At 41.3% G+C, this 13,767-nt stretch overlaps 1 protein-coding gene across 1 annotated transcript in view; it reads left to right on the forward strand.

Annotated features, from left to right (window-relative positions):
• Positions 1-13,767, forward strand: part of LOC141788242 (protein diaphanous homolog 3-like) — a 176,637-nt gene that overhangs the window by 119,241 nt on the left and 43,629 nt on the right. Inside the window, exons 26-27 of the mRNA XM_074667124.1 lie at positions 4,395-4,490; positions 5,132-5,194. Of these exons, the coding sequence (XP_074523225.1) occupies positions 4,395-4,490; positions 5,132-5,194 (159 nt within the window). The remainder of the gene's footprint in view (positions 1-4,394; positions 4,491-5,131; positions 5,195-13,767) is intronic.

A 13,767-nucleotide genomic window follows, 5' to 3' on the forward strand; every position in this document is an offset into this window, starting at 1 on the left:
TGCGGCAGCTTACTGTAGAGCTGCCATGAAGCAGATGAACACATGGTAGACACACTTACTTTTCTTTAAATAGACATCACTGAAGCCTAGACTAGCGTGTGAAAGTGTCTCCATTTTTGTGAAAGTTAAAGCAAAAAGCTTCTGTGCACATTGCACACCTGTCATAAGAGCTCTGATCCCAGATGCAGCAGAATAGAAATAGGCAGGCGAATTGTGCACATCAAAGCAACCAATCAGCAGCTCTTCTGCCAAAGCTGGGATACCACTCCTCACTGTCCCGTTCCTCTTACTCGTCTTTGTTCTCTCGCCACATCCTCCTCAACACAACCTTTCACAAGCTGAATGACTGTCTCAAACCCATTTCACAGCTACTGGCTTGACTAATATTCCACCACCATGTGTTCCTCCTCCTTTACTATCCATGTGACATGTCTGTGATCTCTCTCTTTAAGTTTGTGAGTATGTGGGTGTCAGTATATAAATATGTGTTATGATTTCCAGTGTTTGGCTGTCTGAGAGCCCCTCTTGTCTACATTGTATGAAGCAGTTTTTTGTCTCTGCCTGTCTGAGTTGCCTCTGATTGATGTGTAAAATTGGACTGTTTTTGCTCCCGTATATTCCTGAGGCAGGAGATCTGAGTGGGTTTCTTTTTCCTCTCCTCCTGAGGCACACAAACTGTTTCATGTTCATGTGGGTTGGAGTCAAACGGAGTACTACACATGAAGGCACACACTGCAGGTTGCGATAGATTGATTGTTGTTTTTGCTTGTTTTCCGGCGCGCTATCTGTATTTTTGTGTATGTGTTGTGGGGAATGTAAAGCATGCTGTGTGTGATGAATTGCCACAGCACTGGAGACAAATTTGGACGTCGAGGAGCGTTGGTATTGCTCAGAAATTCTTGCTGCTTCTCTGCTCAGTGTAATGATGAAGAACTGGGCACATATCAGCCAGAGGAGAAGTGAGAAGTGCAACTGTTGTGAATGGAAAGCGAAAAAAAACATGCACATAGATGTAGGCAGGCAAGGAAGTGGGCCATGATATTTCCACTGTAGGCTCACTGTAGTGTGTTTGCTGCCACTGCTTGGCATGGGGGGATGGTTACAACCATAGCCCACCACCCTGGGGACCCTCTGCCCTCAATAAGGAGCTTTGCAGCAGAGGAGGGTTTGTTGTAAAGGGACCATGCAACAAATGACATTTTTGGTTTGTTTGATGAAAACCCACCATGAAGCTGCATGGTGCTTTAAGTGTGAAAGAAGATGAAAATATCAGTTTGCAATCCTCCTGACACAGTGCTGGTTGCTGTTAATGGATGAAGAACATGTCTTAAATTAAATGTTGAGGAAAAAAAGCAGGAAGGAAAGCTGGTTGATCACAGAGTGCAATGAATGTGCTTATAAAGTGCTTTTAGAAAGAATCAACACTCCCTATTCTGTTTAAAGATAACATTCACCGAACTGAGTGCTTGAATGAGGGCTTTTGAAGTTCACTTCAGTGCAGAGATGATGATGAATATTTTTTCTTGTCAAAAATCAGTGTAAATAGTAGGCATGTGTGTGTCTTAAATCAACTCTGCAGGAAGATGTGAACCTCTCTAGTCTGCACCAGAATTTCTTGTCAGTTCAACAAGTTATTAACATTTCTCTAGTCATAACGAAGCCACCTGCCGTTACCAATAAACATGGCTCTCCATTCTACCTCTTTCTATCCTGCTCAGTCCTGCTCAAATTGTCAAGTCAGACAACCAACACATTGTTAATACTTTTTTCTGATATTATGGGAACTGGCAGTACATGCTTCAGGGCTTCCTATAGGTTTTTGGAAAGCATCATTTGATAAAGTTCGTTGTGATTTAGTGCTATATAAACCATGAGAGTGTGGATTGTCTCTGCCAGTACCAAACAGCTTACTCTGTTATTGACTCTTGTTTGGTGGTGATTGGTAGATTACAAGATTAAAGTCTGAAGTAATAAGACAGATTGGTTGTTTACCAATTCAGGCATCTGATTGTCAGAACCTGGAAGTACCCGAAGCTCAAAACAAGAGTCAGGAAAAAAGGATTTAGACCTTTTTAAATGGGTGTAGCCCACACACTTAAGTAGCTGTGCTGCTTATCTCACAAATGCATGTTCCTTACAAATGTGGTACCCTTTAAAAGGGAATAGACAAACTTTCCAACTGTGTAGGATTTATTGACAAGACGCAAAATTAAAACAAAAGAAACACACAAATTTCCTTACTTTTTGTGCTGAGTTTAGATCAAAATTGTGTGATAGTTTGGGCTTGATGTATAATTTGATTCTCACATGTATTTAAATTGATTTTAAAAACAAAAACATTTTAAAACAAAAATGCATTTTTTAACATTGGGTCTTATTTTGGACCTAGCATTATTTCTATGGTGTTTCAGAGTTTCTTTTTATTGTTCCTTGTACGGATGGGTGCCTTTCACATTTTAGGTGGTACCATACTGATGCCTGTACCTGGCAATCGGTATCGGTACTGAATAGTACCAATTTTTGTTACTTTTGTGTGTGTTTATGTGGAAATAAATATTGATTTGTTGAATAATAAAATCCAGAGTTTTCAATTCAAAATATTTATTTCTCAATATATAAACTTGTAATACTGTACCCATGTCCAGTATGGAAAATTGCCCACTGCTCCACTCCCTCACAGTCAGAAAGATGCCTGATGTACCTGAACATGGTACCGTTTGATTTTACATGAATTGGTACCCGGTACTACAGAGAGAATTTGATCGGCACCTGTAAGGTACCTAATTTGGTTCCCATCCCTAGTTCTTCGGGTACTTGTTGGGCGCCAAGAAGTGATAAGTTACGCAGGTAAAGGTCAGTAAACCCCTCACTGAATCAGTCACACCTTCAATTTAGTGTAGTATATACAAAGCCAATAAAGTTTAGCATCCTGAAAGTACTTAAGCTCATGCCCACAGAACATACATACCTTCGTCAGTGCATAACAAGGTGTTAATGATGAGGACAACATTCTATTTGTAAAGCTGTGCAATTAATCAAGCAGTCCTCATAATGCATATAACTGTATTGACCTTTGAATGATCCTTTGTTATGTACAGCAGTTACATACATGTTGCTTAGTTGGTGGTATGGTGTGTTAATACAAGAGCAGAATTGTTTTTAGTAAATAAATCAGTAGATTTTTGTATGAAGTTATATTTCAAAATGTTGAAAAGCCAAGTGTGAACATGTTCTTTGCTGGGCACTTTTTAGAAACTGGCTAAATCAACTTCAGATGTTTCTATTGCAACATGGACCGAAAAACTTCAAAAGTATTTGAGATTAAAATGTTGAACATACTGAATGAAGAATTTGAAAATCAAGGGCAGAAATTAAGAAGTGAAAGCAGTTTCATGTTCGAGAATGTGTTCATAGTCGAGAAGTGGCCTTGGATCCCACTGAAGAATTATCATAAAGATCAAACTAGCAGTAGTAGGTTTTATGACCACTTCACTCACCAAGAGATAGAGGTACAACTTGGCATCCCATTAAAGTGTTACTTTTTCTCTCAAAACAAAAGTCTTAAAGGATTAAAAGGTTGAAAACAAAATGAGACTGATAGAAAATATATGGAGGAAATCCAGGAGTCCATTATTTTCAGACCTCAATTGTAGTTGTAAGCTTTTCATGTTTCAGTCTTTGAGTTAAACCTCTGTAGGTGACCAGAGGTTAGTGGCTTCCTCACATCTGCATTCTACAAAGACACATTCCTGCATTATATTGCCAAAACGGAGGCCGTGTTGAAAAGAGAACAGAGAACACCCACACACAGACATTTGCATGACAACCACCGGATGAACTTTTATTGACAGTATGTGTTCTCCCTGACATCCTCGTATACCTGCTATCTTTTTTCCCTTTCATCCACTGGAGGCTGTTTTCACTGCAAATCACCAGCTAGGTCCATCATTCTGCCACAGGTGTCAGGGCAAAGCATTCTGTTGCACCAACTTTAGGCCATGATTTACATGTCATATCTGAAGAGCTTTTCCTCTTCTGCCATATATTCTGATAGTTTCCTCATTTTTACACACAAGGACTTTTTATTTTGAGTCAAAGATTTTCTGCAGAATGTGCAGCAAAACCCAATGTTTCTAGGTCTGAGTATTTGACAGTGTACTGCATACAATGTATCATGTGTTTACTATAGAGCTGTAACCTATTGTATATCACACAGGTTCAAGGCTTTTTATATAATATGTTTTTGTTTCTGTAATCCCATGCTTTTGTATGTTCAAAATCTTTGCAAATTGCATGATAAGCCGGAGAACTAAAAGATACAACACTTTGTCTCTTTTTCTTTCTCCTTCGTCTTCCAACACCTCCTCATTCTTTTCTTTCCTGGGTTTTTTCAGAGAACGACGAGACAGGTGTGATGGATAGCTTGCTGGAAGCCCTACAGTCAGGAGCTGCATTCAGAGACCGAAGAAAGAGAGCGCCAAGACCCAGAGGTGAGTTTCATACCTTTTACTTACATAGAGAAACAAAGTTGCACATATGTAGTTCCCATATTACCTGGAAAACCTCTTAACACTGTTCTGATTCAGAGCAGTTGTTCAAAAATCCCTCCTTCCAAGAGTTATCTTCCTGGCCTGTCAAGAGGTTTCATATTTTCCTTTTTTCCTTCTTAAACCCAGAGTAAATTGAAATCATCCAAAGATTTTCATGCTTTGGCTACATTAACTGTCAATCTTAGTCACTTGCAAAATACACTAATTTGCAAGCTGCACAATCCTGCTGATTGTGTATCCTGCGCTCAACAACATTACTACAACAGTTTGATGTTAGGATCTCAGTAAAAGAAAATACACACTTATTTTGTTCTTTCGCAATCTTTGATTTCATTCCAGGGATTGAAAATTTGAAAGTACTAGCCAATGTTTGAAATCCATAAAGGGATCTGTGCGTATTTCTGAATTGATTGCATTTTGAATTTGAGGGGCAGTTGATAGCTATGCCCAGATGTGAAGTGTTCTTGTTAATTAACCTTTCCTTCACAGCCTGTCTTCAGTGTAAATGCCTCCTTAGGATATCTGGGATCCCTCTAAGCACTGTTTGTGTGGATGTTATTTGTCTACTACCCTCCTTACAGATAACCAGCAGCAGACGATCAGCCCAGGTTCATATCGGCAAGTCCTCAGGCCTGTTAACCATGGTAAAGCCAAACGTGAAAGAAAACACTGCAAAGTTAATGCCTGAAGCATGCCGAGCTCTGCCTTTGATCTGCTGTTTGAAATCAGCCTAGCATGTTCTGCAAATTTACCTTGACAGTTAAAACGTCCTGCTTTTGTGTGTGTTCAGTGACCTTTTCAGTCCAGTACCTTTGTCTTGTCATGACCTTGTGTGTGGCTTCTGAACGTGTGAAAGGCCAACGCCAAAACAGTTTGAGGCAGTGCTATGTGCAAACTCTGAAAGATGCTGGGTTTAGGTCCTTGAAAGCGGCGTGTGTTCAGCTGCTTCTGTAAGCTCAGAATGATAGGGTCACTGAATTGCTCAGTAACTGCAGCATTTTGAGTTCAACCTTGGGCTTTTGAATGCAGTTTGAATCTTGTATATTTCTAAGATCTTATGTAAAATGAGCTTCAGATAGAAGTCGAATGTCTCTGACAGACTTTGGCAGAATACTCCTGTGGTCTTCTATCTTAAATTTCTCATTGCACATCTACATTCTATATTCAGTTGCAGTAAAGCATATGTAGCATCAAATGTGCCTGTTAAAATATTGGATGTAAGCCATGCTCTGCTTTCAGCTCTTCAAGCCTAGTTTAATCATTAAAATGAATTCAGAGTAAGTATATGTAAACGTGTCAGGGGTTACTTGTCAAACCACATGAACTCTTTGTAGTTGACGGGTCAATAATTACCAATTTCAGTGCTTCTGTGTTATGTTAAGTGTAAACACATGTTGTGCTTTAAGCTGTTGCAGAGTTAAACAGCAGCTTTCTTTTCTTGTCAAAGGTTTTTTTAACAACCATCACCAAGGCACTTAAAATATTATACTGTAACCCTATTACCTCTTATTACTTGTAATTGGAATCCTAGTGGGCTGGGCACCGGCACACATGAATAAAATTATTCACGCTCAATCCACCCACATCATTGATGGCAATGATAAAGGGCCTTGCTCTGTTGTTCTGCTATGACTTATCTGAAATTAGATTGGAAAGGGACGAGGGGGAGGGAGATATACGGGGTGGGTGGAAAGAGACGGATAGAGGTGGCTGTAACAGAAGAAATGGAGAGAAATGGTGTGAGGAGTAGAGTCAGATCCAGTTGGTGAGGATGAAACCTAGGAATAATGCGAGACAAAGAGAGTTGGACTCGAGAAACTGCTTGTGTGTGTATATACGAGTGTGTGAGCAAGAGGGGAGAGTCAGTAAGTGTAAGAAAGAAAAGCCAGAGCTGTGTTGTATTAGCAAGGGATTAGAGAAAAAGAAAATTGCACTATGGAAAGAAGCTGCTGCTCAGTGTCCATGTTGTGAAAACACCACATGGCGTGTTGTACAGGTAACAAGTTCCTGGAAGGTTCCAGGCCCCGCTGCCCCCTGCTGGCTACTTCAGATATGGTTTTGTTGACTAATACAGCTCAAGGCTTTAGCCTGTCACTGCAGGCATCATACTCACTGCCAGCCTCCCAGAGCAAACACAGCTAATTACTTTTCTCTGCCCAGCCCCAGCACCAGCTCAGCCCTCTCAGTACCCATTCATCTTAATTTCCCCCTCTCTACCATCTGCCTCCTAAATAATACTCCTCCTCATTTCCCTACCATCCCATATCCCTGCTGTCTTCTTCTATACTCTCATGGCCTGACGATGGCCCTCCCTAAACATAATTGCCTGTTATTGGTAAGGAGTCTCCACCTCTCCTGCTTCACCCCTTTCCACCCGTTTCTTGTATCCCCTCCTTCTCATCTGTGTTGATCTAGGCTTGAATTTCCCCTGGTTTAGTCACTGGAGTATGAAGAACCCACAGGATGCTTTCTATTTATTTTGGAGGTGATGAAGTTTGGTCTCCGATGTGAACACTTAAACAGCTGCTTTCACTTTCACAGCACCATGCCACCTCCTTTACACACACTTTTAAATACCCTTTAATAATTGATCTCAAGGGTGCTGCTGCACTCCATTGGAGCAGCAAAGAGAATTAAAACCGAAACATCTGCGGTAGAAGATATCGTAATTGCTTGTGAAAGGGAGAGATTTGAATGGTCAATCTGAAAATGCATGGTGCCATTAAGCTTTCGCACCAGGGGATCCTGAAGTGCAGCAGTCTGTTGTCTACAGAAACAAATCAAGTAGCTGATAGATTGTGCTCCCCAAGACTTCGATGAGACTGTGGAGTAGTTCAATTACAGCTATAGTGCTTCATAGTCATGAAGGGAGTGATTGCCATGCAACAGAAAATAGGATTAAAAGATTCCTTGCTGTCGACTCCAGTCTTCTGCAGATTGTTTCTCCCTTTCTTTTCTCCCCCCCTGCTGCTATTCTTCCTCTCCTCTCTTGTTTTAATGTTTGTTATGAGTGAGCTCTCTGGCCTGGGTTCTCTTCATTTTTCCCAGCCTCTCCTCCTCCACTTCCCTCACCCCTCAATTGGCTCAGCACACTTTAACATGAGCCAGCAGCTAAGGTGTTTAGCTTGGTCTGCAGTCTCCCTCAGCACACACTCGCGCTCAAACACAGAAGTGCACGGACACACCCGCAGACTTGAGGGGATGAAGGTAAGCAGGCTTTGTGGCGGCTGTGGCCTGGGTTAGGATAAGGCTGCGGGGCTCTGGGGCTCCTCGACTCTCTAAATTGGATTGGGCTCCACAGAATGATGGATCGATGGTGGTTAGCCACACAGGTGTAAGAGACTTGAATCTGCAAATTGAATCTTATAAAGCATCCATTGCTTTTTAAATGTGTCTGAAAACATTTCTCCGGGCGCTGTCTGGTCATTGTGGCTGTTTTTGCGAGCCCTTATCATCGCCTAATGTATTAGAGTGTGAATCAATGTGTTGAAGTGATAAACATTGCTACACTTAGGCTTTTGAGATGAGAAAGAGCCACCAAGATTTTGAGAAAGCTCATGCGTCTATAATTGTCCTAATCCTGGAATAATTGATAACAGTTACAGAGCGATGAGGAACATAATCCATAAAGATTCTGATGTTTCCATCTTAGAATTCCTTAGTGAAACTGACCTAACAATTATCATGTGTGGTAAAGCTCTGAACACCAGTTTGAAATTGATGTAAAGGTCACTTCACAGATTCATTGAACCCCTTTTCGTAAATGGGAAGAGGAGATTTTAATTACTTGCACATCATAGCCTTTAGTATTTGGTGCTAAAAGAAAGCCTCTAGACATGGGAGGTGTTCTGTGCTGTTTCTGCTGACTCTTTTGTGTGCTGCCTTTTAAGTAAAAAAAAAAGTCAATGGGGGGAGGAAATGAGGATTTTTTTGAGAGACACACACACGCAGCCCACTACTTTTTTCAGAGGAAGATCATTAAGATGAAACAGGAAAAGTTTGAAGTTAAAATGAAAGTCAGAAAAAGTTATATCAAAAAGAAAAAAAAAGGTTGTTTCCACCAATCTCTTCTTTTTCTGTCTTCTTACATGTAAGACAAAAAAAAGTATTGAGAGTCAGCCACTGAAGCTTCCTGAGGCTGGGATACTCTTGTGGAAAGTGTTGTTAGATGCTCACCCTTTTTGATTGGGCCTCTTATAGACTGTGATATGTGGATTTTTCTGGAGGCTACTGTATCCCGCAGATTGCGTGTGTGCTTCTCATCCCTCTTCCACATTTCTGTCTCTTCATATCAATGTCAATTATGGCAGAAAGCTCCACATCCTTCCAAACTTCTCCTGCCTACTTTCTGACTTTGTTTTGCCTCGACTTTATCTCCTCCCTTGCCTCCCTGCTTTCCCCCAGACATGACATAAGCAACAAAGGGAAGGGGTTATTAAATCACTTGAGTGGGCCCAAGACTAGAAGAGGAGCACAGATGTGATCCTCTTAAGATCTTTTTGAATTAATGCCACATGTCATTTTTTCAAAAGTGGAAGTGTAGAAGTTGCTGATTTATCTGCATTTGCCCATCATATATCATCCAGCCATCAGGTACGGCCTGCACGTTTTTCATTAAAGTGACAGATTATTGCCAAAGAGCTTCTGTTGCTGGACAGTGAATGTTCATTCTCTCCACTTTCAGACTCATGCATACATGCATAGAAAATCTCAGCTTAAACCCTGCACAGGAAGAAGGTTAAAGGTCACCGCAGGTTCGTGCATGTTGGACCCAGACAGATGTACCATTCTCTGTATTTATGTAGACAGGCATCTGAGTCACAGTGTCGCTCTCTCGTCACTCAGTGATTGGTGGTTTAGATGTTTAACTCTTCTTGCAGACAAAGACTCATCCAGATGGGAAAATGTACCTTGACCTGCCTTTGTGTGGCTGTCTGGGGTGCTGCACTGTGTGTGTATGTGAGTGCATGTTCATGTTTGAGCCTGGGCACAAATGCATTGAACAGATGGAGCAAGAGGGCACCTTAACAAAGTGGCTGGTGTAATTAGGGCCGGCCTGTTCAGCGAGACTTGTGGAATAGTAATTGAGTGATGTAGAGAGCGATGAAGGGAGGTTTTTTTCTAACCTTTATTCAAGTTTTTTTACTGGAACAATGCTCCTTTTTTTCCAAGAACACCCTGGAGCATGCTTTCATAGTTAAACTGAGTCACACATGGAAGCTGCCCAGTACAATACACTCTGATCTGTTGGCCACTGAGCAGTTCTTCTCAAACTAGCCGATGATTAATTGTGCCAGATTTAGTCTACTCGCCTGGTGAGTCAAACAGAAAATTCTAGATACAAGCTGTTACCTGTTGGCCAGAGGCAACCCCTAGTGTCCATGTATAACGGGGCACTAATGTGTAGCCAGGTAGTAATTATTTCCAAGGATGTAATAGTAAATCATCTTCCATATCCTGTAATGTACAAATGATGCTGTGTTGTTCTTGTTTAGTTGCAAGGGCATAGACATAGAAAATGAAATGAGAATAGAATTTATGGCTCCCACTTGTGTTGTTACAAAAGACTTCTCAAGATTTTCCTTTTTTTTCTAAAGAAATGTGTTAAATTACAATGCACACACATCCTGAATTGGGTTAAACTAATAAAGCTCATACAGGCCTCTATTAAAAGGGCACTTTAAAGCCCCTATTGAAAATATACCAATATTCATAAAAGTGTAATCTCTGTAATCCATGGCCAGTCCAAAGTGCAAGACGATGAGAAAGTGAAATGGTGTGCTGTATAAACACTTGACTTGATTGGAAAGGTCAGTGTAATGGCTGAGAGCAGAGTGGACACACACACACACACACACACACACACACACACACACACACACACACACACACACACACACACACATACACACACACACACACACACACACACACACACACACACACACACACACACACACACACACACACACACACACACACACACACACATACTCACCCAGACACACAGACAGCTCCTCCGTGCCCACTCAGTCCTAAATAGAAAACAGATGATAACGAACACCTCTGCACTTTTCTTCATGTAGCTCAGCTGTACATCCTGTGATTTTGGCCAAGTCTTAAGCCGATCAGACTCTTCAGATATCCACTTTTAGCTGGATTATGAGGAGGCTGGGCTGTAATAAGGGCTGTGGATCGTGAAATAGAAAGTGGTGTTCAGCATGTTGAGCCAAGGACCATAATCGGCCCATTCACACCAGCTCAGGCCCCAAACAGTAGGTGAAGCTGCTAATGTAGGATTGCTATTCAGCCAGCTTCTTAGATTCTTTTCTTTTCTTTTCTTCCCCTTTTCACATTCACACCACCGCCTCCTCTGCCTGCCTAAAATGATACACACATTATGGGGATAGAAGCAGAAGAGCTAGAGGAGAGTTCAAAGATTTATCAAGGTAGAAGTGAGATACTCTTTTATTCTTCCAAATGTCTAAACCGTCATCATTGTCTCTTCATTTTAGCAGTCTCTCTGTCTCTGTCACTCTCCTTCTCCATCCCTCCCTCTCCCCGATCTGTTATGTACATTGATTGAGACTCGGCTCTTACATAGTACTCTGGTTAATAATGCAGTGAGAAATGAAGTCATTTTCACCATGGCTTTGTGCTAATTAAATTTTACAGCAGCCTTATCGCCCAGCCACACACATTCCTGGTCCTCCCACATTTACCAATGCCAGCAGCCGTATCACAGCCGTCAGGAGGGGAAGGGCTCCGTAGATGATTATATGAACTTCTGTTGTTATGGGAGGGAAATGAGTACTATCTGCTCTTTGTTTCCATGCCCTCTCCAAAGGGTGCTGATTGACTTCTGTTTTTGTAGTAATACCTTCAGTTAAGTGATGATAGAGCACTATCTCACAACTCTGTCTTAATCTTGCCACATATTTGTGTTATTTCTTTGCATATTTATCGTCTTATCAGACTGTCAGTTGGATTCAAGGTTAACATTTGTCACACAGTAGGCCTCTGCAGGGGGGGCAGCATTTCTGTTTGCACGTGTTGCTGCGAGCAGTCTTGACTCAGAGGTAAAGCAGAGAGGTTAGTGGGAGTGATAAAACAGGATAATATGTGGTTTCAAATTCTGCTCACCTCCCCGCTATAACCAATCTGCAAACAGCCCCATATCCAGGTATCATTCTCTAGTGCACCATCCTCATACAGAAGCAGGAATGGACACCAAAGCTCCTGTTGTTGATGATTCCCGGGGCTGCTCTAGTCTGCAGTGATAAAATGATCACATTCATCCAAACTGCCTCATCCTTCTGTCTCTCTCTGTGGCTGTCATGCTGCCACTCCACCTCCTTTTCTGTCTCCCCGCTGATCCAGAAGCTCTAAGTGCAGCGACACACGTTTCCAAGCTGACAGAGCAGGAAAGGCCAGCCCTCAGGCAGCAGGGTCTGTTTGATGCTGGATTCCCCTTAGACAATGGGATTTTGGCTGTGCTGGTCTACTTTTCTGTCACTCCGTCATGCCCAAACCCTCACGCTCCTATTTGCATGTTAGGCTGTTTAGAGTCAAATGAATCTACTTTATCACACACATCTCCTTGAAGACACTTAGCCTTGAGCCACAGGGCTGTCTGTGTGTCTCTGGTCTCTGGGCTGAAGAGCTTCATTTGTCTGGTGCTAGCTTTGATTAGCATACTCTGGGGTACAAATTAGCAAATAAGCTCAAGTGAAGAAACTCACACTGTGGGACTTTTGGCAGATTCACTTTCTCTTCATACATGTTTTCTTTTACCCTGAGTTTGTAGGGATGGCTGCTGTAAGATAAACCTGAGTGTTTTTGGAGGGAATGTTCACCAAGAGGGCTCCAGAAAATACTGAATTAGAGGTTTGCATACATGCTACACTAAGAGCACACAGCAGTGCAGGAGACTTTTTTGCACATTGCAACACTCATTCATTTACTGAATGTGTGTTAATGCATGTTTGTGCACATGTGTACTTCTACTCATTGTGTCTGGAAGTGAGTGTGTCCATTCACTGGCTCAGGAAGATGGGGTTAATGTGCTGAGATGTAGCTGGCTCATGTTATTGTCCAAGACTGTTTTTTCATTCAGGTGAAAATTCCTGGAACCGCTGCCTGCTCTGTAATAACCATACTTGACATTTTCTCGTCCTCCAGCCTGTGGAGACTGGCAGATGCTTTCCATTCCAGTTGAACCCATTAAGGCCTTCTCTTCTCTACTGCATCCACTGGCCTGTCCTTTGGCAGGGCCCTCCTGAATGTCAAAACTCACTGTTTAGCATCACAATAAAGCAGATATGGGGCAGATGAGTAAAGGAAAGGAAATGGCTGCTGGCTGGCAAAGGGCATAGACAAAAAAATTTAAGGAAAAAAAAAAAGGCTGCCAAGGTTGCTCCACAGGCAGGACATATTTTTTTTCATCTTTTGCATGATGATCATGATGTTTTTTTTCTCTGGTAACCAATAACTTGTCAGAACAGATATTTTAAGGGGCAAATAGTGAAGCTTTTTTGGAGTCATTTTATTCATATTTCATAAACCCCTCTCCCACGTTGCTGTCTTACAGTTAAAGAGGCATTGCTGGCTTAAGTTTTATCTCTATTGTTTTTAACATTGCAGTGTAACAGATCATTTAAAGAGATATGCACAAATCCATCTTCTGTTTGTTTCTGTTTTTGTTTTTTTTGAAAGATGACTTAAACTTATTTTCAAATTTTAATAGATAGGTAAAACAATTGCAGGGAGTTAATGTCATTTTTATTCCCTCTAACATAAACAAATCCTTGTTGTGGGAGAGCCACCAGCTACCCTCTAAATGATTATTTTGATTCTAAAACTTCTGTGTTAAACTGTCTGTCTCCAGGCTACACAGAAAGTCCTTTTTTTACATCTAATTTCCATTCAGTGTCACTAATGAGCTAGAAATTGTAGGGGACAGTAAAACATATTTTGTAAACAAGCCATATTAATTACTTCTAATTAATGAATCACATTAGTGCCCATGTGGGAATAGGGGTTAGCATTCAAGACAGTTTCAACAAAAACCTTGATTGACAGAATGTAATGAATAACTTTGGGGTTTATAAAATAATTGTTGGAAAAATTAATGATAGAATAATTGATCACTATAAATCTTAATGCAAGTTTTGATTAAATGGAAACCATAATAGCCATGCCCAGCAGACTTGATTGT

The sequence above is a fragment of the Halichoeres trimaculatus genome, unplaced genomic scaffold (assembly GCF_033239565.1).
Source record: "Halichoeres trimaculatus isolate MK-OKI-2021-1 unplaced genomic scaffold, fHalTri1.1 fHalTri1_scaffold_3, whole genome shotgun sequence".
Taxonomy (NCBI): domain Eukaryota; kingdom Metazoa; phylum Chordata; class Actinopteri; order Labriformes; family Labridae; genus Halichoeres; species Halichoeres trimaculatus.